Source organism: Enoplosus armatus, chromosome 10 (assembly GCF_043641665.1).
Source record: "Enoplosus armatus isolate fEnoArm2 chromosome 10, fEnoArm2.hap1, whole genome shotgun sequence".
In the NCBI taxonomy this organism is placed as follows: Eukaryota; Metazoa; Chordata; class Actinopteri; order Centrarchiformes; family Enoplosidae; genus Enoplosus; species Enoplosus armatus.
This window is the reverse complement of record NC_092189.1, coordinates 4,770,518-4,797,475: the sequence shown is the minus strand read 5'-3', so window position 1 is coordinate 4,797,475 and position 26,958 is coordinate 4,770,518. Positions and strand designations below refer to the sequence as shown.

General features: G+C 42.3%; 2 protein-coding genes across 3 annotated transcripts; both read right to left on the bottom strand.

Annotated features, from left to right (window-relative positions):
* Positions 1-308: 308 nt before the first annotated feature.
* On the bottom strand, positions 309-15,068 carry fmr1 (fragile X messenger ribonucleoprotein 1). 2 transcript variants are annotated; one of them, XM_070912904.1, is made up of 15 exons: positions 14,918-15,068; positions 11,723-11,775; positions 11,542-11,635; positions 10,624-10,695; positions 9,749-9,897; positions 8,872-8,965; positions 8,568-8,684; positions 8,239-8,409; positions 8,079-8,157; positions 7,831-7,958; positions 7,508-7,594; positions 5,008-5,254; positions 4,317-4,517; positions 3,702-3,781; positions 309-2,657 (listed from the first exon to the last, which is right to left on the bottom strand). In XM_070912904.1, the coding sequence occupies exons 1-15, from the start codon at positions 14,966-14,968 to the stop codon at positions 2,442-2,444; spliced, it is 1,839 nt and encodes a 612-aa protein (XP_070769005.1). In that variant the 5' UTR covers positions 14,969-15,068; the 3' UTR covers positions 309-2,441. The 2 variants fall into 2 exon arrangements, with proteins under 2 accessions (XP_070769005.1, XP_070769006.1); XM_070912905.1 differs by having other exon boundaries at positions 7,508-7,607; positions 7,859-7,958.
* Positions 15,069-20,351: 5,283 nt separating this feature from the next.
* Positions 20,352-26,728, bottom strand: rab33a (RAB33A, member RAS oncogene family). The gene is made up of 4 exons (XM_070913512.1): positions 26,327-26,728; positions 22,149-22,289; positions 20,667-20,747; positions 20,352-20,576 (listed from the first exon to the last, which is right to left on the bottom strand). Exons 1-4 carry the CDS (start codon positions 26,726-26,728, stop codon positions 20,352-20,354), a joined length of 849 nt encoding a protein of 282 aa, XP_070769613.1.
* Positions 26,729-26,958: the final 230 nt, after the last annotated feature.

Sequence of the window (26,958 nt, the reverse complement as noted above, 5' to 3'; positions counted from 1 at the left end):
GCGGCTTCACTAAGCTTTACTTTAACTTAGTCAGGTGACAGTCCCGCAATTTAAAAGGCAAGAAGTAGAGCGATGCACAATTCAAACCATGCGTACAAAAAAAAAAAATGCATTGCACCCTTCATGGTCGCAGAACACCACCTGATATTGTGGTTTCATGAACAGAAAGTCAATCTGTTGATTAGCGGTCCCTCCTCTGCCCTATCATTTACACAACGTGGCCAACAGAAAATCATAAAATAAAATGAATACACAAAATGTTTAAGTCAGAGAGGCAGGCCCAGAAGAAGTTGGAAAACCAGGAAGAATAAAACTTACAACAAATGTTTATTTTGTCAAGGTGTAACTCAATGAAACTTTGTTTCTTCTACATTAATACTTCAAACAGGTTTTTCTAACTGCAACACAAAAAAGGTTAAATACAAAGGTTTTCATAAATTAAAGAAAAGCTCATGTGATCAGGTGACAGGAGCTCTACATTCACGATGTTGCTGCCTTAAATCCTGCAACCTGATCAGGTTTGTCTGAAAGCAGAAGTTACTGTACTAATTGAACAGGCGTCCATCCACGAATGATTTGTTAAATGCAAGTGGAACTAGTCAAAGTAAGTCTAGCTTCCAGCCTAAGCCCTCTTTGTGAAATACCCCACTGATGAGGCTCTCATCAGTCTGGTACAGGATGTGGATTCCTGCTGAAGTCTTTACCACTGAGACAGATGAGTGTTGGGAGGAAAGCACTTCCTTGTAAAAAAAAAAAGAAAAAAAAAAAAGAAAAAGAGAAGAGGTCCACTGCTGCTGGGAACCACTGCAGACATGTTGACATGAATGTATCAGGACAAGTTGGATTCTCTGTCCCACAACGCTTTTATTCATGACTGTAGGAAAGGCTTTGGTCATGAGTCACTGTGTATTTTATAATGACTGAATGCCATTGTGAACAGACAGGTTTCACCTGTTTCTGGCCATTTAGGCTGGATTCATAATCCTTTCATCACTGCTACTTTTTTTGGAATTGATATTTACAGTAGCTAAGGTAAGCGTCTAGTTTTTGTGTGCGATTCGTCTCAGTGTACGTCCAACCCACGTAGGAAACACAGTTTCATGCTTCCTGTCTTTTTTTCCCCCTCCGGTGCTCTTAATGCAAAATCACACAAATCTTCTGCTGTTGAGATGTTGTGAAATATTAACCGAATTTCTAAAGATTGTAGATTGAATGGACCGAATGCTTCGGTAGTGCCGCTCACATCTTGCATTTAATGTGGATTCCCAGTCACCGTTGGCCAGGTTATAACTTTACATACAACAGCAGTGCATGGCATCTTGTGCCCTGTTGAAGACTCTAAAGAGTCGGTATCTTTGTTTCTGTAAAGGCTTTCGAACAGTTTATTTGCATCAGAGTGCCTCAGATTTATGTTTCTCCATTGTAATACATTGTTGAATTCAGGCTTAGTCCAACAGTCGAGGAGACTGAAGGAATTTCACATTACCTCGGCAACAGGAAACAAAACACAGATGACTTCAATGATGAGATAAGTGTTCGTTGGCAATTTTGCTGCCCATGCATACCTGTTCGCATTTCATCCCGAAACAGCTGCTGATCCCAAGTGTCGTCATGGTGATCAGGGTTCAAATATCTATCTCTACAAACACCCCCCCCCCCCAGTCTGAAAGCTCTGCGTTTCCCATTTATACAAGTTATTAGGGTGACCACTTCTGAAAAAGAGTTTTGTATTTTGTCGCAGCTGACTCCCAAGTGTTGGATTTTGGAGGTTTAGACCACCAAAAACAAATTCTCAAACTGAGTGCCGCAAGATCATCGCTACAATAAACATCTACAGTAAAAATATGTTTGCAGCAGGAGGAGGGGAGGGACACACATTACATCCTGCCTTCTAATTCTAATTGTTTCCTTGTCAACCAATTACTTCCTTGATTTGTTTGACTCTTGTTATTTTTTCTTGTTAAACAGGGCAGTGGCAAAAAAGAAATTCAAGCATCCAATTTAGTTGATTTAAAAAAAACAACAACATGTAAACAAGTATTTGCCTTTGATGGGTAGGGGAGCATGTTAATGCCTCTGTGAGAGATGAGCTTTAATCCCTCCTCTTCTTTTCCTTTTTGTCCAAAAAGTGCTGGTTCTTTTATGCGTCACTCCAGAGAAGAACATGAGATACCAGACCAGTCAAGAACTAACCAGACCAGTACACTCAAAGACCTCAACAGAACGGTCCAGCAGATACCCGATCAGCTCTGGTCTACGACTTCACTACGGTAAACTCTTCCATGCTGATGAAATATGTGTATTCATGTGTTTGACAAAGACAGAGAAAGAAAAAAGCGAGAGACTCTACCATGGTTTATGACGAGTTGCCTGTGTGTGTGTGTGTGTGTGTGTGTGTGTGTGTGTGTGTGTCTAAGTGAGAAGGTCCTCCAGTGGTGTATCTACGACACTCCGTTCACCAGCGGAGGAGCGTCCTGTTTGTCCTTCTTCATCCCTCGGTCTCTGATGGGTCTCTGATGGTGATGGCGAGGTGGGCCCTCACCTCCGACACTGACGCCACCCTGGGATGAGGAAGGCCCTCCTCCTCCTCCTCCTCCTCCTCCTCGCCCCCCTGAGGAGTGCTGCACGCTACGCTCGTTGTTACCATCCACGCGGATCTGTGGGAGAAAGGAAAGGAGTACAGTCTGGTTCCACACTTCACAGAGGCAAGCGGAGATGGAATATGATCAAACGATCACTGATGAACTGGACATTAGACGGAATCTGGACCCCTATTTATCAAGCGTCTCAGAATAACTCCTAGAAGAGAAGGACGGAGTTATTTATGAAGCCTCCTACTCTGACGTTCAGCAAGGAGAGGGACAACTCCAGTGTGACATCGCTGTCTTACAACGCTGACAGCCACGAAGTAGAAAGTTAGTAGAGTATTAGGCTTTACATATATAGATAAATAACATAAACACAAAAATATGAAGCCAAAATGAGAGCAATCTCATGATATTTACCAATCTGCGTGGTAAGAAACATTGGCCTGCCAGTTGCATGACTTAAAAAAATAAATGCAGAAACACCAACAAACCAACAATTTATGGCCTTAAAGGTGGGGAACTCCTTTCCATTATGTCAACCACTCTCGCAGAATACACCACAGCAACGTGAACATCTCTCTGAAAATATTAGAATCTGAAATAAACATACTAATACTTAAGTTGAGCGCCAGCATCTGGCCTGAGAAAAGAGGTCATCTCAGCCGTAGCTTCGCGGATATCCTTCATCGCCAATAAGCTGTCCATGCAGGGGAACATGACTGTGTTCACATTAAAGTTTTACTCCGCTCTCATTACTCAATTTGCAATTCTGCCCGACTGCCATCTCCTCTGGATCATTGCCTGAGATTGGAATCATTTCCTATGTTAGGAAAGGTGGTACCATGCGTTTATTCCTAGTTCTAAAAGTAGGACCATGTGTCACTGACGGTCTTTGGCCAGTTTGGACTGATTTCCTTCTTTGAGACACTTGATAAACACACAGGAAAAAAAGATGTTTATGGGTGTTTCCATCATTTCCGTGGTGTCCAATAAGTCCATTTAAAAACAGCTCTGTCTTATTGGTGTGTTTTCTAGATATTAGGATTTAAACACAACAGAGGTCATTTTAGGTGTGTGTGTGTGTGTGTGTGTGTGTGTGCGTGCGTGCGTTACCTGCAGAGTGTCTTCCTGCACTCTTGTCTTGGAGTCTCGGACATGACGAGGTCTTGGCTCGCTCCACTGCATGTCATCACCTTAACAAGGACGGACAAGTCCTGAGTCTCAACTTACAGGTATCATCCTCGTCCCCATCACCTCATGTTGATGTTAAAACGTGAAACAAGCCTGTTCTTAAAAAAGGGGGTTGAACCTGTGTGTTGTAATTCGATTTATGTCGGAAAAAAAACTTTTTTTACAATATAAATGTGGATCTCCTTGAAAAGCAGACACTCAATGAGAATGTATTAGTGAAGCGAGTCTGCAGGGACCTCAATTATTTGATTAATTCCCATTCTTCAGGCTAGAATTTAATGTAAAGCATGTCAAACTGTTATTTCACTTCACTACACACTCATTTCTTTCTCCATTCACTAGCTTCAAATAGCTTCATCTGCAGTCAAATGGCAGAAAAATAGTAGCAATACAGTTTGTACAACTGAAAGAGGAAAAAGTTAATCAAGCTTTTCCATTGTAAATATTTGACTCTTCTATCTGCTGAGGACGATCCTGAATGACACGAAATCGCTACAAAAAAAAGATCCACGACAGCCAATGATAACTGCTATCTACCTTTATACCCTCCCCCTCCTCTTCCTCTCCCGCCTCGTCCCCGCGGCCCTCCACCGCCTGCTCTCTTCCTCCCATCTGTCCGTCTGGGCAGGGTCCCGCCTCCTGTCATCAGCTCTTCAGTGGGGGCCAGTGACCAATCGCTGAGCTCGTCTTTGTGGTCCGACTCCGTCTCTGATGCGTTGGACGCCTCCGAGTTGGTGCCTGGGGGGGGGGGCATGGGGGGCACAAGTCAGATCTCATTTAAACTGCCTCGGAAAGACAACGTGGAATTAAGCTTTGATTAATTGTTTAATAATGAAGTGGTCGCCTGGGGAACAGACTCTCCACTCGGGACTTGTAGCCTTGTGCTAGCTGGATGTTTTGTGTACTTTCCATTGAAACATGAGAAATCCAAACACTTATTTTAACACCCTGAAACGGGGCCACAGCACAGAAAGTGAAGTGATTCATCAAATATGGCTGAAAATAATTTCAATCTAAGCCAGAGAAGCAGCTCTTTTGCTTCGTCATTGTCCAAACCAATGAGAGCACTCAGAGCTAACTGTAACTAGCAAACTCTTGAGAGGAGCATTTTATATCAAAGCTTCAGATGATTTGGTTTACCTTTTATGTGTACAAGCATGGTATTTGAAAGGGATATGAACATAATTGATTTAAACTTGTTTATCAGGATGTAGTCATTTTATCTCACCCGAGGCGAAAGCTGCACCTCCTCCTCTTCGCCCTCTGCCACCTCTTCCTCCACCTCCTGCGTAGGGCTTCCCTCCTCCTCCGCCTCCTCCCCCTCCCCTCCCCATCCCCAGCCCCATGCCGTTGTCGAACACGTAGGTTTTGTCTTTCAGGTTCCGGGGCCCCGTCCCACCTCCTCCACCTCCTCCGCCTATCTGTCTCAGCTGCTCGTCAATCTGAAGACGCTCCAGGCGAAGCTGGTCCACCTCCTGAGTACATGAAGGATTTCAAAAACATGAACATTCGTATGCTTGCATGCACACTAGTAGCCAGGTTTTAATCATATTGTTGCTCCCGGGGAGAGTTGGTATAGAGCAGGGGTGTCCAAACTACGGCCCGTGGTCCATTTGTAATTGGCCCGCAGCAAATTCTAAAAATATAATGGAAAATGGCCCACACATGAAACTTACACTTGACTGTATTGTACTTCTTAGTTGTAACACTAGGTGGAGCTTCTGTCTTCAACAAGGCAGCTTCTCCACAAAACAGTTAGGCAAATCAAAGAAAACACGGATGACCAAAAATGGCAGAACCAAAGAAACGCAAGATAGCAAGTGAGTGCAGAAAATTTCAGACACGGTGGGAAAATGAATATTTCTTCATAGAAGTCAAGGGGAAGTGTGTCTGTTTGATTTGCAATGAAACTGTTGCAGTGATGAAAGAGTATAATGTACGACGACACTATGAAACCAAACATCAGACCTGCACGTGCTACACTGGTACTGAGCGGGAAGAGAAAGTTAAGCAAATGGCAGCTAGCCTGCTACCTCAACAACAGTATTTTTTCCGTGCTAACAAAACACAAGAAAATGCCACAATAGCCAGCTACGAGGTAGCTCAACTCATAGCGCGACATGGGAAACCTTTCTCAGATGGTGACTTCATAAAACAGCGCCTCACTAAAGTTGCAGGAATAATGGGCCCGGAAAAGATGCAGGAATTCAACAACGTGAGCATGTCCAGAAACACAGTTGTGCTGCGAATCGAAGACTTGTCAGCTAACTTAAAACATCAAGTGTCACATAAAGCTTGTGCTTTCGATTTTTACTCGATTGCATGTAATGAGAGCACAGCTATTCATTTTTTTGCGGGGAGTTAACGATAACTTTTGCATTACGGAGGAGCTGCTTGATCTGTGTGTGTTTCTGAGTCTAAAGGGCAGAACAACGGGTAAGGACATTTTAGTTGATGTGTTTGCATAACTAGCTTAAATATACCCATCCCCCTGTCCCCTTATTTTTCCTGCCTTTATGCAGGGCTGTGAAGGGGGATCACCATCCTGACTAAGAAGCAATCTGAGGCTGCTGTTTTGAGAATGAGCTGCCAACCCTGTTTGTAACAAAATAAATGAAAACCCATGAATGGAAAGTTGTGATGTAGGCCTAGGCTGTTGTTTTTTTTTTTTTTATCTTTAAGCATATTCAGTTATCAAGCATAATTTACCTACATTTGATTGATTTTGTTAACTTTAATACTCTAGTGAGTGGCCCGGCCTTTCGTATATTTTTCTGTACGTGGCCCTCAGTGAAAAAAGTTTGGACACCCATGGTTTAGAGCATGAATGTTCCTACCAACACCGACACCGTGAGTTCCTGGAGATGGCCCCCGAAACAGGGCTTTGAATTGGAACCGGTTGTAAATTTGTAAGAACCCGGAACATTTTCCTTTATTGGACGTCGAAGAAACCAGTGAGCGATTAGTGGATCAGAAAATATGGTTTTGGTGTAATTTGTGGAGGCACATGCAGCCTCTCCTCTGTCTTTCCCTGCTCTGCGTCGGTGCCTGTGTTTGCCTGAGCTGCCGCAGGTGAAGTGAAAGACATTGTTCGAGTTAACGAGTGATTCCCCAGCTAAAATTTCATTCATATCAATTAAGCGGATCAACTTTTAGTTGTGAATAAGGACCCTCAGTATTTGGAGCAAGTAGCTTTTAAGGTGCGCCAAAGTCAGTAGGCTGCTGTTACTTCAACTGTTTCCAGTATTGGTACTAAACTCAGCTAACTGTCTCCTGGCGATAGCTTCATGCTTAACAGACATGAAAGTGGTATCAATCTGCTCATCTAACTCTTGGCAAGAAAGTGAATAAACATATTCTTTTGCCTCCAAGTTGTTCATATTCCGTTATGAATATTGTATTTAAAATGCTTCAGTATTATACTGCTTTTGTGGCTTTGTGGCTTAAGTTATTCAGTATTTCTGCACAAAGTTCAGTGTGATCACTGAGAAAAGCTCTAAAAAAAAAGTTGCTGTTTTAATTTTCTACTGTGATAACTTTTGCTTCTTCTAAGCAACGGAAGCACCAAGACAAACTATAAGCCCAAATTCAGACTTTTTTGGCCACATAAATACAATATCATCTCATGTTAAAGCAAAAATAGTGACATGTTAAGTCATAATCAAAGGGATTGGCTTAAATTAAAACAGCTGATACAGGATGTTGTTCTTCCTGGTGATGATACGCACCTTAAGGTAGTTGAGGTGATAGTCCAGCAGTACTGTAGCATTGGAGATGCTTTCCTTGGTCCCAACAAATACAAATGGCACCATTCCCTGTGAGAGAGGTTCAGAAGGAGACGGACAGATTGAATTCTCCTGTCTTGCATCTGATCTGTTCTCAAATGATGCACACCGGCAGTCGTAAAGATATATGTATTATTGGAATCAGAGGTCAGTGATTTCGGGGTGTGAGGGTTGAGCCTGACTTCAGTATAAAAAGGGCAAAAGCTTTTAGTGGTTTGCTGTGTTGGTGCGTAGACAGAGGCGGTGGTCCTCTCTTTCCCACTGACCTCGTCTGCTGCTGCTGCCGCTGCTGCTGAGGGCTTTTTGTCATTCTCAGGCTCAATACGAACCCGCACCACCCCAGACTTATCAACCACTTCCTGGATCAGTTTCCCATTTTTGCCAATCACCTTCCCTATGAGGGCGAAAAAATATAATAAGTCAGAGTTTGAAGTTTAATAGTCTGGCTAATTCTTAAATAAATTAAAGTTACCGCATGAATGATCTCATGGTCTCAGTTGAGTGATTTTCTCACCTACTAAGTTCCGGGGAACTTTGATGATATCTTCAGAGAACTCCAGGAAACTCCTGGCAATGTGTACAGCATCCTGGTCCTTAGACAAACAAAGACAACGTTTTTCCAGACCACACAGTGCATATGGAAGGTAAACATCTCAACAGGTCTGTCATTGTACCTCTCCGTATATGTGAAAGGTGCACGTCTCCTCATCCAGGTCTATGTTAGTGACGCCAGGAACTTTACGCGCTTGCTGAATGTTCGCCCCGTGAGTCCCGATGGCCAGGCCCATTAGATCATCCCGGACCGCAAACTGCTCGTGGAACCGTGACGCCAGCTGTCTGGAACTCTGCAGAGTCATAACGACAGGGACACAACAGAAAAACACGAGCTAAGACATTATCACTGCCACAACAGAGCAAGTGGGAGTTAAGTGATTCCCGGCAATCCTTTAATAAAGATGTATTCAAGTAGCAGTTGTTTATGTGCGTGTGTGTAAATATCCACCTCCAGTTGTCTGCTGGCCTCTTCGTTCCTCTGCATCAGAGACAGTTTGGTGCGGAGGCTCCTGAAGTGCATGTCAATCATCATATTGGCCCGCTTTGTTGTGACCTCATTCACCGACTGTGAGAACAACCAGAGCGTCACTCACACAAAGAATCTGACATCGGAGCATGTATTGATGGAGGTGATGTGATATTGTTTGATGTCATACACAGGGTGTGTGTAAAATGTAACTGAAGCGACGGACAGACAACTTTTCTCATCTTCTGTTCTTAAGTAAAAAAAAAAAAAAAAAGATTTAACGAACCAAAATGACCAGCTGCTTTTTCTCCGAGTCGTAGGTGACACTGAACCCTCCCACGGCCTTCTTAAAGTCTTTGTGTGCCGATTCCTTGGAGCACCTGTCAACACAGAGTTACGCAAATAATTCAGACATCAGTTCATGTCCCTAAATAATTCAGTTATCATTACTGATTATTTTTCAATGCATCGCAGATTTGTGTGAAGCTAATGAAGCCCAATACAAACATGTGCATATGTAGCCCAATCATAGCCATTTATTGAAGATTTTGATTATTTATTTGATTCTTACATTTACAGGTTTTACACGATAATAAAGACCTACAAGAACGTGGCTCGTACCTTCTTAAATTGCTGCTGCACATCTGAGTGCTGTGTTAGTGGCTGTGTTCCGCTGACTGATACACATCAGCGGGTCCAGTCTAAAAGTTGCATCCTTCTGACAAGGTACTGATCCGCATAGGCAACCACCACCTAGGCTAATACCTTTGTTAAACTGGCCTTGGCGGGCTGGCCTTGGCTGTAAAGCAGCCATTTAATGCTATCGTGGCCCAGCAGCTTGTGTTTTGGGGTAAGCACTTTCAAAATGCTCTTGAAATGCCAAAGATTGAAATTTTCTGGTGTTCTTTACTACCCGTTTCTTGTTTTTGCTCCCTGCTTTACTTTTAACTTGCACAGTCAGCACAGAGCATTAGCTGTTGGTGCGACAGTGATTATTGTCTGTGCATGTATCGGCTGTATTACAGATGCATAATCAAGCAATACTTTAAGGCAGGGTATTAAGAACAAGTATTTCTATTACTCTATTACTGTATTTACTGTAACCAGTGAGTTACTTACATGTCCTGAGTGTCTGTGTGTGCATGTCTGTATATCAAACTCACATCTGCCGTAGATCCTCAGGTACATCCAGTCTGACCTTGATGAAGGTGCTTTTGGTGGCTGGTTTATTTGGGTTGACCGGCCGTAACCGCTCCAGCGTCACTATCTCATTTAATGTAGCGTCACAAGCAGCATACTCTATTACGTAAAACTAGAGATGCACAGAGACAAAGATAATGTGTACTAAACTGTGTATTAACACATAAAACATAAATATCAGTTTTAATAACACAATTCCAATTTTCTGGGAAGAAAGAGATAAAAATCTGAGAAAAAGAGACACCAAGGAAAAGCACAAAAAGGCAGTAGATGAGATAAAGTGTAAAAGCAGGCCAGAGAAAGAAATATGGTATAGAAGAAAAGAAAAAAACAGCTCACAGCAGTGAGACATGTCTGACAGGTTCGTCTAAAGTTGATATCTGGATCCTGATCACAACACAGGAGGTAAACTCACAAGCACCTATCCTCAAAGTCAACAGCAGCCTCCAGAGGAATGATGGCTGATTATCTGCACTGAGCCACTTCAAGGTTCAAGGGTTTGTTTAATGGTCATTTTAAAACACAAGGCTGTATAATGAAATTTACACACACACACACACACACACACACAACACAGAGCAGAACATAACAAAAAAGTAACACAGCCTGGGGAAAGAAGCTGCACTGGAGCCTGGTGGTACAGCATCGGATACTTGAACAGGCTGTGGCCGGGGTGGGTAGAACCTTAATGGACATTTTATATTTTTCTGCCAATTCTGAAACATTATGAACCGATGAAAACTAACTGTTGAGGATAGACTGATAGCTTGACACCCAGCCCTACATTGTACAATGATGTTGTAACCCAGACTTAGAAGGACTGTGTTCTGAGACCTACCTCTCCTTTGACCATGCGAACCTTGGCCAGCCACCATCCACATGGCTCCTTGTCATTAGCCCTGGAATATACCTGGCAACACACACACACACACACAGTAAATTTCACAAAGCTTTCCACTCATCACCCAAACCTGAGATGATTACGATAAAGGCATCTGGCACAGAGAATGCAGATATACAAATGTAATGCATAGATTAACTGATGTGGGCTCAGTCTGTCACTGTCAGGACTTCTGAGGCATCAGTAAGTTGCCATATAAACGTACTACAAAACAAAGAATGAATGATTTACTCCTACAATCATTATGAAGTGAACAAATGGGCTTTCTCTGACGGTTTTCGAGGAAGAGAAACATTAAATTACTGCAAAATCATTAAGCTCATTGTTTTTTTATTGTAATTTAACACAAACTAATACAGCAATTTATTGCTATTCATTCTGAATCTTAGAAAACAAGTTGAATATAATAACCAAGGAAAAACAAATGAAACGAAGAAAGACAATGTTGCGACTTTAAAGCATAATTGCCACTGCTTTTTTCCTTTCACTTCCTATGAGTGGATGCGCAGTAGCTCTCCCCATGGTAACAGGTCCACGTTTATTTAAACCTATGGTGAACAATATAAACTGCAGCAGGAAAGAGCAGCAGAAACCTTTTGATGTGTGGAAAACATGTAATCCATGTGAAAATACAAGTTGATCAAAAAATACCAGTTCTGGGTATGTGTGTGTGAAAATCGCTAAAAATGGAAAACGGTGAGTGTTAAGAGTCCCTTTGGCCCACACACTAGAATTTTGTTCTACTGCATTTCTTCTCTTGCACACTCTTAGACTGTCTCTGCTTTCTAAATAAACCACATCTGACGGTAATATTCATTTTATGAAACAATTCTGAAAGTATTGAATCAGTCCCACCTCGACCTCATCGCTCTCATTGATCTCCTTGCAGGACCCTGTCGGAGGAGGAAAACGCACATCCTGGAACGGGATCTGACGCTCTGGCTGCCAACTGGGACACATTTACAAAAATAGGTGTGAACTTCATCATTGGCTAAAGGTAACATTTTATATTTTGATGTGCATGCACATTACTCACTTATTTTCAAAAGCCACAGTGACCGATCCTTCGTGAACGTCCTTCACAAAGGCCTACAAGGATCACAGAGGTGAAATAACAAAAGTTAGATAGTCTATAAAAACAGTCAATGTGCTTTATACTGGCGTTCAGCATGTACAAGGGTTACAATTCTGCAACCGAAACCTGACCCAAGCCCAAAACTGTTAGCAACGAAACAGCTCAAAATTGTTTTCCTTTTTTGGGGTGGGGGGTGGGGGGTGGGGGTCTTGGACTTGAGTCAGGTTTGGCTCTGTCTCTCTCTGGTTGTACACACAGTCTGCGTCCATGTGTGTCAATTGGAAGTAGGACATACAATGCCTTGAAGGAAAAGAGAGAGATACAGAGCGCAGTCTATGGGTTGCCTATGGGAGCCTGGCAAGCTAACAGTCAGTAGTGGATGAAATGAAGCAAAAACTTCCAAAAGAAGAGCTTCTCAAAATCCCCCATGACTCAGGGAAAGCTTTTTTCCAGTGCACTAACATTATCACTTCCTTGACCTGAGACCATGCCTGTGCAAAACCCCTACAGGATTATGACTACAATAAACAGGTAAGGTGGATGGATGGAGGAGGAATGGCTAAACCCCAACAGCAATGGTAGCGCAAACACCAAGAGACGTTATCATTAACCTTTTTTTTTTTTTTGCTTTGTTTTTGTTTTTATCAGTAACATTTTGAAGGATTCAGGCACATAATCAGCTCCCTGTTCTATTACCAGAAGCAAACTATGAGCTGTCCTGATCACAAGAGGATTTACTGTCAAGTGGAGGAGAATGTCTGCTTGGAGCAGGAAGCGTGACAACTCGAGTGAAAAATCAATCTACCCTTTCTGGGTACTTTTCAGTAAATATTGGTATAAACTGTAAACTACGAGCCTTATTCATGATATCATAAGTCTTCTGCCGATACAGTCATGATATTTCATCTGTTCATTAAAGACAACAGCAGAATTTTGATCATTATTTTGATTTGACTTTCCCTTTCAGGTAATAACTGACGACTCAAAACTCATTCCTCGCTAAAAGACCATAAAAAAAACAACTAACTCAACCAAGATTAACACAGTCACAAAGGTAATAGTCTTACAAACTGCTTTCAGGTTCAAAACCTTTCTGTTCATCAACAAAACACTTGAAAAATGATCTGCAATCACCTCCAACCTATTTGGCTCTATTAAACTCGGTACCAAATTTACCACATCTGGGATTAGTTCCTGAACCCAGGAATCAAAGTCCACTTCCTTACCCAGTGAATTACTGTACAGCACCAGCGGGGCAGAGTGAGAAACACAACTCTGTATCCCATAGCTCTGTGTACAAGGTGGGCATTTGAAGATATTTGGGAACTGAGTGACTTATACCAACAAACAAAAAAACACTGATGAAATCTCAATACAGAACAGTACATCGACCTATATGCTATTTATTAGAACATGAACCACAGTCCAAGATAGTTATCTAGCTAATGACATGTACTGTATTATACTATTACTCATTTCAAGGAAACCTTTAATGACTCAATAAACAAACTCAGATTGACTCAATGCTTTTTTTCAAGTGAGGTGAAAACAGCATGGCAGCTCTGTCTAATTTTTTTTAGCTAACTCTACGGCAGCAGGCAGCAAAAATTGAGCAGTTGGCAATGTCTGCAATGTAAGTGGTGATTACTGTTACACAAATCTTCTGAAAAGTAGCTAATAGCCTTTTAGTGCTAGAATTTCTAGAATGCTTGCCACTTAATAAAACAGCATTCAAACCGTATGCCAAAAATCTCAGTTTGAATCTATGAAGTGGTATGTTTGGCCACTGCCACACCCAACTAAGAGACAAAAATACATTTAACTGTGTACATTATATGATTATACGTGAAAAAAAAAAACTTGATTGATTCATTCATCCACTGCTGATGACACTTTAAACTTGTCTTAAAGCCAAGGTAACTTCAACTTAAACCCCAGACAGGTCTTATTTGTATTCATGTTCAATTCAGGAATTTGCTTTAGTGAAGTCCTTGATTTCTTTATTCACTCCAAACAATTCAGCTGGCATTGAATACAGCGTGAGAGTCCATAATGACCATTGCAACGCAGGTCTGCCGGCCGCCTCAACACTCATTACATCTCAAAATGCTTTCCGATTCATTCCGTTCATACTGCTTACATTAGTTTGGCAGCATCACGTGACAGATGTAATACTTGCAAGCAATCACAATTCAATCTCACTAACCCTGCAACCAAACTAGAAGAGCAACTGTTATTAGCCTGCTGTCAACAGGCAGCAAATATGAGCAGGTTCTACCAGCCAGCTCACAATCCCCAAACTGGTATACAAGGTTTCCATCCCTCAGCAAAACCTTTTTTACAATGAGTACTTTGGATACCTCAGTATGTTCTATTCCAAATAATTGTTTACTTGTAATTACTTATGCAACATCTGAATGTAGCATTTTTAAGTACTTCTTCCACAACTGACAAACACTGATCATAGATCAACAGCTGCATACCAATCTCTGGACATACAGGATCCATAAGCAAGACTCTCAGCCCACCTGCCCGGCAAAAGACAAGCTCCTAACAGACTCTGTGGTACAACATGATCAGAAAGCCAATGCATAGCCCCTCAATTTCCTGTTCATCCTACTTGTTGACTTCTGTCTTCCACATAGCCCTCAGAATCTCAGCAGCCTTGATCAAACAAAAACTACCTGCCCAGTAGGAAAAACATAAAGGCAAAGCAAAGCCCACATTTTCTGCTTTTATCCTGAATTAAGTTTCTTTGAAAAACACAAATCATGACCGGATTTTGACACTTGTGCGTCTGCAAACAACCCCTGCCCATCACTTTACAGAGAACAGTAACGTAGATTACAATCACGCCAACATTACCAACACTACTACAACAGCTGCACTGGTTGAGCGACGCGATTATCACCAATGAGTAACACATTTCGCTAGTAGCATCGGAGTTCCAACAGCATCTTGGCGTTAGCTTTGTTTACAGATTCTCAGCCTCCACGTCCCGGTGGAGGCTTGACAGAAGCACTGAGGCCCGGAGACACAAGCAGGTACCTCTTGGCTAGCGTCAGTCCGGCAAGACAATTTCATGTCAGTTAGCCTAACGTTGGTGCATGGTGTGGCGACTGAGACGACAAAGCTCAACAAAAGTCACCAGCTTACCTTATAAAAGGCCCCACTTGTTCCCCTCACTTCCACGACGAGTTCATCCATGACGCAAGCTGCTACAGCTCGCTAGCTAGCTAACTACCGTTAGCGATGTTAGTAGCTAGCTAGCTAGCTGGCTAGCCTAACGCTAGCCAAGGCAGAGTTTGCTATCGTTGGCTCACGGTAGCTAGCCAAAATAGCCTGCCAGCTGGATGCAAGAAGAGGCCACGGTAACTGTGTGTGACCGTAATGTTGTTTCCCGTTTTGCACCGTCTATGAATCTTGCGTTTGTTTCTTGCAGATGTGCAATTCCGGATGTATGATATCAAAGGCGAATTGTGTAGCAGGCTATGTTAGCTTGTACTAGCTAGTTATGTTAATGTTGTGTGATTAGTGGTGAAGCAGCTACTGCTGGTTGCTCATCTCTCCATGTGACGTCTCCGCTTTCTTCCTCTGCTGAAATCTGAGGCTGGCTACACTCACCGAAGCCTATTGCTGCTCTCCACAGGTAATACACAGGAATGCCTCTTCCACATAACAGGAAAATTCATCCAAATAAAAATCACCCTTGTCTTTATGCTGCGATGAATGAAAACAGATAATATTACCCCAGCACTATGGCACATATCTGTCCTGCTCTTCAATGATTTTCTCCCTTACTTAATTTCACAGTATGTATTCACAAAATTGCAATCTAGGCATTTGGACTTCCATACTCACATTTCCCCTCTACTTTTTCATATTTTCTGCATTTTTTTTTTTTCTTTAAACAACAACTTTTTGGTATTAAAATGACTGGTTTCTGCCTCTTGATAGCTGACTTGCCAAACCACCCTCACCCACTCCAAGAAAAAGTCTGGAACCTCTGGAACATCTCAACATTACTCAATTCATGTCTCAAAACCCCCAAAATTGAATGTCTAACCATATTCTCTAAGATGTCATGGCGCATTTCTTAAGGACGTGTCTGATGCTTAAAGACATCTGCAGATATATTTTGCTGACACATTTTAACATTCCTTCACCGGCAGACGTGGAGAGTCAGTACCAAGAATAATAATAATTAAATGACAGGCATGTCTTTTGTTTTACCTCTCTGATCTTCTCAACATTTAGCAGCACTCATCTGCTACATCCATTAATGGACACCTGATCTGCTTGAGAATTTAATTTTCCAGCCGCAGGCAGAGTGAGATATAGAGGCAGAGGAGAGGAGAGAGAAACTGAAAGTATTAGGGGTCACTGAAACATAGAAGCACTGACAGTGAGATATGAGACAGGCATAAAAGGACTTAAAGGGATCAACTATGCAAAGATCAGGACAAGAATAGAATAAGAGGGCACAAGAAACAGGGTGACACATGAAGGTTGAAATGAGATACAGGGCAGAGAGAAGGAGAACTGAAAAACAGAGATGAAATCTGGAATACCTGTATGTGGGAGGGAAACAGGGTCTAACAGCAAATGCCTTCACCAGGACACATGTTACTGTACGGCCAAAACAGTTACTGAAAACTTCATCATGTTAATGCTTAGGGGGCACATCATCTCAAAAGCTGTCGTGAGCACTCAGAGAAAAGCTGTGGTGTAGAATGATTGAAGTCCAAAGAATGAGGATCTGAGTCAAGTGAAGCTTCTTCAGCAGTTTTATCAGAAGTCCCTTTGTGAGATTGTAACAACCACAATGTTACATATGAAACATATAGTAGAAGACAATACAGTCCAAAATCAATAACAAACTCACAGCCAAAAAACATTGTCATCTCAGATTTAACAATTATAATAAAACGATGACAGCGTCATAAAATCAAGTAACACCACTCTTAAGGCTTTTGTTAAAGGAGTAACTCGGTATTTTGACCTTTAATCTGAAATGTTTTGCAGTATTGACTAGGTAGAATGTACTGTACTCTGAGGATATGAGGGTGCAAATCCCCGTCAGCAAGCGTCCGTCATGCTGAAGAGTCTTTGAGCAAGGGCTGCTATTCTGTGGCTGACTGACCTCCAACGTCTGTGGTGTCACATTAAGCTCAATGGAGCGAAAACAAAAATATATCCATATTGATTCCATGTTAAATGGATAAAAATGGAGTCACACAGGTGGCTACAGGTGGTCTACTGGCTCTAAACCCAACCCCTTTTCAAAATAAAAAACATTGGAGTTGGAACTAAAAATACAAACTGAAAACGAAGAGTAGTTGAAGAGACAATAAAGTCACGAGTCATGTTTTAAATGATTAAATGAAATCATTTAAAACATGACTTGGTTCCAACTTCCTTGTCTTTAGCTCACAGTTTGCTTTTCATGTTGGGATTCATGTTGATAAATTTAAGCATCACGTTTAGAGAATTCTTTTTCTCATTACATTATTATTGATTTTGTTTTTTTCTTTGTTTTTGCACTGTTGAGCTTACTGTGACACCATAGAGCTCCTCCTGTGGAAGGGGAAGGGATTTTCCCCACATACATTAGTAAATATTACAATATTTTAATTGTATGTTGGGGGGTGGGGGTGGGACACTGCTGATGTGTTGTACCCTGTAGGGCTGCAGCTAACAGTTATTTTCATTATCAGTTAATCTGCCAATTACTTTCTCAATTCATTGATTAAATATTTGGTGTGTACAATGAAAAATGGTGAAAATACAGTGATTTGATTTGACTTATTCAAAATGTTGTGTTTTGTCCGACCAACAGCCCAAAACCCAAATATATCCAGTTTACTGTCATACAAGACAAAGAAAAGCAGCAAATATTCACATTTTGAGAAGCTGAAACTGGAGGAATGTACATGACATTCAGTCATTCCACATACAGAAACCTTTCTTTTTTTAACATTGTGACTATTACCAGAGTAAATTTCAAAATGTCAAGGCATCCCTTTAATAGCAAATATGGGTTATTAAAAAACAAAGAGACACAAATTAACAACAAATAAATCAAATAAAAATATAGCACAGAGAAAAGGGAAGGCAAGCAAACTCACTGTACATTTGTATTCTTAACTTTCAGACCTGGATAAAATACAAAGTGGATTTCAAATGTTTGAAAAAGAAAACGGAGAGAGAGAGAGAGCTTTGTGTGATATGTGAAATTTATCACTGCAATGAGTGATAAATGCTAATAACAAGGCTAACTTTTAAATCCTTTTTTCTTTTTCAATCATTTGAAACAAAGTCAAACGTTATTCTGTTCAGATGTGGTAAGTTTCTGAAGGAAACGCAGGCACATTCTTCATCCCCCCCCCCCCCCCCCCCCCACATTTGTTTTCTTCATATGAAGCTAGTACAGTCACCTCACTTGTATTACAGCGACTACATTAGCCAGGTTATGCTAACCTAACAGAGCCATAGATGTTTGTTAACAGATAAAAAGTTGTAGGGTGTACCCCTTCTCTCATCATATGATCCAGCCCCCCCCCCCCCCCCCCCCCTCAACAGCCCTGATCTGAATAAGCGGTTTAGAAAATGGGTGAATGGATGTTATCCTAGTTTTTGTGTGTTCTTTTGCCCAGCTCTTGTTGAACCTATGGCTCTGGGTTGCATGTCACAGATTTGCCCGTATGTACAACGAGAAAGAACAGAGCTCCTCCTGGTATTTTACAGTAAAGTACTCTCCTGTAACGGCTGCTTGATCCTGCTGCGACTGAGGAAGAGCAGAGGAGGAGACTGTCTGAATGAAACTGTGCTCTACAACAGCTCTATGGATTTCACCAGGACTTGCACAGTGTTTAAATTGCTCCATGGGGTGAATTAATTAGGTCATCAGGCTGTCAGCTTGGAGGGAACGCGGGTCTGAAATGCTCACTGATCTGATTTTACTTTTACATATGGCATCCAGATATATTTATGGCGCTGCTCAAAAGTAGGTTACAGTGTTAAAATAGGGTAAGATATAGTGAGTGTGCCGCTATATCAAGTTGACAGCATCAAAGTCAGGCGTGTGGATTGATGCCTGTTTACACCGGCTTCATGGCTCCAGCGCTGAGTTATGTGCAGTGTGTTCTTCCACCCACGACCCAGCTGAGAGCTATCTCAACATAAAGCACACTGCATCTCTGTGTACAGTAAATAATGAATTATGGCTTTCTACAGGGTTTCATGCAACCGGTGGCTTGGATACTCCTGGACTGATCCCTTTATACACACACACACACACACACACACACACACACCAGGCTTAAGTCCACTCATACCACACATCCAGGCTGTGTAGCAGTACATCCATTATATATACAGGGGTCACAGTTTTCTACCACCTTCCCTGTCCTCTCTGAGACTGGAGGCAGTGATATCGATGTAGAGAGCAGATCATCTGAGACAGACGGAAGGCCTTTATCTCAAACAAAAAAAAAAAAGCTACAGAACATGGAATTGTAGCTGACTGGCTATCTTGAAGTCACATGTGGCAAAAACTGGATGAAAGCTGGATAAGCCACTCTGCCAGAGGGGTTAGCATAGAGTGGATATGTTTACATCAGGATTAGATGAGGGGAAGGGAGCCTCGCGATGACGGCCCTTCTTTATGGGAGAGAGCATTTCTAATTGTCTAAGACGTGTTTTCTCATCTCTCCCATGTATTCGTGATCGCACAGTGATTTTAAGTCAACTGTCCTGTTTGCGAAGGATTGACCTAGATAGATGTCAGGTACGTTAAAATTCAGAGATAAAAAGAGTCTCATCCATCCTCTCAAGTAGTTGATGTTTCCACTTCAGAGGCTGTCAGAGTGTTGCTGTGTGAACTAACGTCGTCTCGAGTGGTTAAAATACTGACTGATTCTTTTCAAACCAAGACAGAGGCAGCTTTCTAAGGCAGTAGATTAAGGTTGCAAACATAAGACTGTGATTTAAGTGAGTTCTAATATGTTGCCTCAGAAGGCCGCTGTTAGTAATGGTTGTGATAAACACCAAACCAGGCCTGGTTTAGGAAATAACAGCCTTTCATCAAGACTGTTTGTTGTGGACCCCCAAATGACTCTCATGTTAATAGTGCGGTGTTTGCCTGTGCACTGGGCACACAGAGTATATTTACTCAGTTTCTGTTTCTGTTTGAATAAATGAGAATTTCTACAATATGCTGTAGTCTAAAAGGCAACATCGTCTTTCAGAATTGTTAATAAACTCCCAAATCCCTTTCCCTCTCTTCTCTCTATCTTCACCATCTTCCCTCCTCCCTGTCCTCAACCTCAAGAACAAGTATATGACGATGTTTCAGTACCTCGCACAAGCATTGCCACTTCCACCCTATCCTCCTCTTCCTTGAAACACATTGTTCTTAGTGTCAGACTCAACCCCCCCATCCTCCTCCTGAACCAGAAAAGTTGCACTTAATTTAAAAGACTCTTGTTTTAGCTTCACTCTCCCCATCATCCCTCTCCTCCTCTTCCTTGACATGTACAGTTACTCGTCTCTCTTCCCCCTCCGTTACGCCTCCCACTCCTCCCTTTCCTCAACAAGGACAATTACTCTTTGTTTCAGTCTCTTGTGTGAGTCGGACTCTCCCATCCTCTCTCTCCACGTCTCTGTAGAGCAGGGATTTCTGGGCCTTCAGGCGGCAGGCCAGCGACATGAAGATGGAGTCGACGTTCTGACTCTCCCTCGGGTCCTTGGCCGACGTCTCAAACAGCAGCATGTTGTGGGCGTCAGCGAACTTCAACGCCATGTTGGAGGGCACCTGGGAAAGCAATTCCATCTAATTCAATCTGGGAAGGTAAATAAAGTATTATATTGTGTATTATATTGGTCCTTGCTTGAGTACACTTACCTGTATTTGGTCCACGAGGTCGCACTTGTTTCCTACCAGGACTCGAGGTACTGATGCTGAGACCCGATGGCCATTACACTCCTAGAACACAACAGAATATAGCTTCATAAACTTCAGAGCCTATGGCCATCATCACATGATATGTGACAATAAATATGAGCAGCTGAGAGGGGGGAAAAACGTTACCGCCAGCATCTTAGTTGTAATTATGAGGACTTTACGACAGCTACAATATGTCCCACTTGGCGAAAAAGAAGTGCCAAAATGGCTGCATAGTCACCATTCCCAACAGCTCCATATGAATAAAATCCAATACTAACACTAATAGAATCAATTCAGCCAATTGAAAAGGCGCTATAAAGTCTGTACAGTGTGTTTCTTCTATCTGTTTCTTTATGGCATGATCAATAAAAAAAAAAAAACTGACAACAGGCCTAGCACTGGGGGAAACCATCTCGGAATAAGAATAAGAATTCTTTCCATTCTGCTCACATGGCACAAACTCAGTATTAGTCACACATAATTTTACTTCTGCAGCAACTAGTTATTCTACCTCTGCCACTATTAGAAGTTGCATGTGTCCTTGAGGTGTCGCTTTTTATTTGAAATTCAAACTACAGTGCGAACATGGCAGAAATGTAAATATCCGTCTATAATTACCTGACCAAATTCAAAATTCACAGTGTAAAAGTGTCACAGGCCGTGCCCTGCGCTTCAGTGGTCGGTGTTAATAAACTGCACTATCACTGAACTACCGCACTCCCAGTGGCCCGCAGCAGACAAGGCTATTGCTGCTCTCTTTGTTAACGCAAAAAGGAGGGCACTAGTAATGTGTGGAAACATTTTGGATTCAACACCATAGATGGAAAAACCCTGGATACAGGTGGGGCCACTTGCTACCTTTTTAAATGACCATAACAACAAATCTGAAGTCACCTGTCGACTCAAGCAGAGGCCTACAGAACCACATCACAATTACAACATCATGTTTTTTTAGGAGACTGTGTGGGGTTTTTTTTTTTTGAAAAAGTGTCAGTAGAGGTAATATAATGGAAGTTGTAGTAGTAGTAACAGTATTTTAGCACACATTGGAAAGGTTTTTTTCCTACAAACACAAGGACACAAACCACTTTGAATAATGCATTGTCTAAGTGATCCGCTGGGGATTTGTTGGCTGCTCACAGAATTGTTGCAGCATTAGCATTCAGAGATGCAAACCACGCTTTGTGATGGAAACATCGTAGCGTCAACCCACGGCTAATAAATAGTCTCGGGAAGAACCAGCGGGAACACTGGAGACTGGAGGGATGCTCGTGGTGCCAAAAGAGAACATTAGATAGACAGATAGATAGATAGACTTTATTAATCATTAAGTAGTGCCTGTGAGAAAGACATGGGCTGTGTGGCTGAAAGTGTGCTCCTTCAACCCTTTCGACAAAGACTGTTTTGTTGTTTTTGCAACGCATTGAGCCAGTCACCAACCTCTATCCATGTCTGTAGGTTGCGGAAGGAAGCCATCTTGGTGACGTCATACACAAAGACCACTGCATGGACATTGCGGTAGTAGTGCTCCACCATGGATTTGCGAAAGCGCTCCTGGCCTGCCGTGTCCCATACCTGCACCTGTGGAGATAGACACGATCCAGTAAGTCTGTGTTTTCATACGACTGAGGAAAAGTGAATATCTATGTGCGAGTTCCTCGGCTGTACTTAAGTGTTTGCGGTTTTCAGAATAACCAGTCCTACATTTGATTGTCAGAGAAATAACAGCATTCAGAGTGACAGAATCCAGACGCCCAAACTTATTATGTATAAAAATAATTATTACTCTCGGTAAATCTGGCTACAGTGACTTGTCTAAGCCTGTAAGGGCTTACAAGAAGCAGTACATGGCACCATGTCAACAGGAAAGAGTGCTAAGATATTCCTGGCTACAGGGTCCCAAGAGAGCACTGCTCTATAGCACGATGGGCTTTTCTACTTAATCATTAACAAAGGCCTCAGGCAGGTCTGCTCTGTGCTGTGTACAGCATTTGCCAAAATCAAATGTGTGACACAGGCCCAACTGGGGGTTTAAACCTAAAGCAAAACACCATATTTGTCAAGAAGGACAAAGAGGAAGTGAGGTTTATTTCCCCCATCTGCACAAATACTGATATTGACTTCACCTAAAAATAAAACGTCAGTCATGTCAGATGTGAAAATGATTTATGGTTCATGGTAGGTCACATATTTTCTCAAATTGTCCACTTGCTTAATGTCTCTGTAGCCTGTGTGATCAGTAGCACTTTGTACATCAACATGGACACCTCCCAACACTTCAGCCCAGGCCTGGATTTAAAAAAGGACCAGTGAATTATCTGCTATTACCATTTGAAAAGGACAAGGCCGGCTATTCAGCATCAGAGGTTGAATGCTGCATTTAATGCCGCTCATAACATCAAAGCTTCAAGGTCTTTGTTGAGCACTGTGTGCCACCCATAATGTGACAGCAAGCTGAGAAAATTGATCAAAATAGATCTCACAAAAATGATGATGAGGCTTTCTATGCACTTTATATGCCTCAGGGTAAATATCTTTTTAAACCAATGGCTCATTTTGTTACAGATCTGTATTGTGTTATTTATCATTTAGACTTGGTAACAACTTGAGAGCAGCTTAAATACGTGGAAATAAGAGGCCGATTTAGACAAAATCATTGCAAAATCTCTGCACGTGGACATGATTCTGCCTGCCAACAGCCATGAACATTATTCATTTTGTAAGATATCTCTGCTGTATGTCACACAAAGGAGATCATTACCATTATTTTGATGCCTTACCGTGCACATCTTAGTGCTCTGCTCTGCTATTTTTAGTCCTCTGCAGCTTGTAACATTCATTGTTGCCAATCTTTGAGGAAAAGAGCCACCCAGCTAGATCTACATACAGTGCGTCTGAGTTTCAAGTGAATTTTTATTAGGTGCTAATCCTGTTGTATGTAAACTGTGAGAGACATTTTTTACTTGTGCTGCCATGGAGTTGGTTCATAACCTTTTTTTTTAAAAGCCCTGTGGCACCAGTGAAGTAGCCTAGTTTTTAACTCCAACAGTGAGAGAGTCCACTGTGGAGGCAATGAAATCACCATCTGGATGACACACAAACACAGCGGATTATAGCTTCCTGCCTCAGCGCAGGCAATAAATGATCCAGGAGCCTGCTGGATCTACAACACCTGCCTGCTTGTAAACCTGCAGTTCTCATAGATAAAAATAAAACAGATAAAATAAAATAAATCCTTTACTCGGAAGTGTCATATCTCTAAATGCATACAGTATCCCAGCTTTACTCTGAAGTCTAGCTCTTGAGGCAGCAGTGTTCATTACATCCTAAAACACGAACCTTCCAAAGTGGGTGCTAAATCTGTCCTGGGAATGTTGCTAAAGGCAAACTTCTGGGATCATTACTATTTAATTTCATGGCAAACTGTCCATTAGATGTTGACAATTCTTTTGTCTTTTGTCAAGTGGAAATTGCGTCCTGACGGTGGCGCAACAAAGGTCAGGAGGTCACCAGAACATGAGGAATCAGCCTCTGGGGACCATAAATATCCACAACAAACTGGATGACCTGGAGTCATGAAGATGTTTAGCTCTCAAAAATCAACAATGACTTATTTCAAGTTTTAAGTACCGTTACGCATGTGTCTAATGAGTTACGCAAGTCTTGTGACATCTTTTCCTAACCTTAAACAAGTAGTTTTGTTGCCTAAACCTAAGCCTTCTGAACCTACTGGTAGGTGTAGCAGGCCCCGATAAGCACTGATAACATTCATCAACCATGTGAATAGATGATAACGGCCCTCTGAATCTACTAGTGGGTGTAGCAGGCCCCTTCTAACCCTTATCTAACCACTCAATCGGGTGATAACATTCCAATCGGGTGTCCAAGGATAGAAAAAAAAGGATTTTAAGGAGTATTAAAGAAGAAGCAGACAGTGCCTGCACTTACAGCACCTACAGCTGAACAGGCATAATCCAGATAACACAATCTTTACTTATTGCCCCGTCTTGATGTACTCTACCAACATCAGCTAACCAGCTCTGAAGGCAGCAACAAAGGCAGATACTCGTGGTGAAGACAATAGTTAAAGTAGTGAAGTGCAGGATTAGTTACATTAGTTCAATTTACAGATACTCTTTCTCACAGCGCTGACCATACTGCGTGTGTGTGTGTGTGTGTGTGTGTGGCATGCGTTTTGAAGAGAATTTCAATGATTCACACACGCTGACCTAATAGGTGTTGTGTTCGGTGACTGTGTGAGTGTGTTTGTGAGTCATCATTGGGGGGCATCTGGAGGTTGCAGACAGGCTGTTTTATTGAGACAGAAAGTGGGTGTCTGGGGGGGGGGGCTACACATGCATGTTGTTTGTATGTGTGATATAGAGGTTGTACACTTATTGAGCGGGGGGCAGCAGTGTACACCACTCAACAGAGTAAGACATCTCATTAAAAGGCTAATGTTTAGTCACAGATTAATGAATAAAGATGTGAGGAAATGGACACTAAAATCTTGACCAATATTATTTGTCATGATACTTTAGCAAGTCTGTTATTATACTGTGGCTCTTCAATTGACTTTGCTGCATCTGCCATTAAGCACTGGCCACTAAGGATGTTGGAAATCATAAAATTTTAATTCAGCAATTACCAGGATACCATTACAGTACTATGGCCTACATTTCTGATGGTTTTATTAGTAGAATCTGTTGTGACTGATACGATATCTAATATATTCTAACAATAGATCGCTGATTTTATTTATGGGTTTAAAAAAGGAAATTGCTAGAACAGTTGAGACAATTTAATGTAGTTACTTTGTAAACCCCTCTTATAGCTACACGTAATTTTAAATTAAAAAAAAAAAATGAATTAGGGATGCTCGGGCAGGACAGGGGCAGTTGAACATAACTGGAATTAGGACAGATCCAAGGGGATGTCTTTCAGCTGCTTTTGTTGTCCAACCAACAGTATAAACCCCAAAGGTATATAACACAAAGAAAAGCAGCAAATCCCCAGGACTGATCAACTACAATCAGGTAATAGCTTTCGCTTGAAAAATGACTCGTGCGATTGTCAAAATAGTTCCAATTTTCTGCCTATTGACTAATCGATGAATCCACAAACCGTTTGAGATCTACCCTGGATTATACATATTTACTGTATATCTGAGCTGCTTTCAGAGGCACCAGAGTTGAGAGCAGAATCCTTGTAAGTTGGAGTTCATTGTTGTCAAACCTGTAAAAATATATGAATTTCTTCATAGAAATATGTCCCCCAAACCCCCATTTGGTCTTACAAATGACAGTCATTGTTGTGTTTTCTTCCTTCAGGCTACAAGGACACACAAAGCCTTCGCTGTCAAAGCTGTTAAATTCCTCCAACAACTTTGAATTGAAAACCATCCCTAAAGATATGAGAAATGTATTGCTGTGTTGTGTCATCATGTGAGGGTAAAATGTAAGAATAGGCCCTGTGTGATCCACTGGCTGACTTTGAGCTGCAGCTGATCAACAAAAAGGAGAGGAGGTGGAGGAGGGGAGGGGGGGGGGGGGGGGGGGGGGGGGGCTGGGAGTAAGGAAACACCACTGATCAACATCCAGCCCCTCTGTTGCTTTTACCTTGATAGTCTCCCCTTCGATCTCCACCGCCTTCTCCCTGAAATCCACGCCGATGGTGGCCTCGGTCTTGTCGGGGAAGCTGCCTCCGGTGAAGCGAAAGGTGAGGCAGGTCTTCCCCACGTTGGAGTCCCCGATGACGATGATCTTAAAGATCCGCGTCTGGATGCTCAGCTCCAGGGAGGAGGTGCTCAGGTCCACGGAGGACGTGAGGCTCGGGGCGGCGTCGTTGCTGCTGCTGGCCCGGCTCCGGCCGGCTCTGTGTAAATCCATGGAGGACGTCAGGATGGTCACATTGTCGTCCGCTCGGTTTCGCCGTGTCACTCCTTTCCCACCACCTCCTCCTCCTCTTCCTCCGCCGCCGCCCGGAGCTCGGGCCTCCTCCTCCGGGGAATCGTTGGTCATTATGCCGGAGGAGGCGATGCGCAAATCGGTGTGCGTGTTGTGGAGAGGAGAGGGGGTGGACGGATGGATGTATGTATGAGTGAAGGGAGGGGAACGGAGGACGAAGGAAGGAGGAGACCAGAGATGCAACAACACCAACGATGCTCGCTTTCAGCAGCTGAGAGTGGCCTTAAAGGGAGAAGCCTTGTAAAAGACAGAGTGACAGAAGAGTCGCAAAGTAACTGCACTAT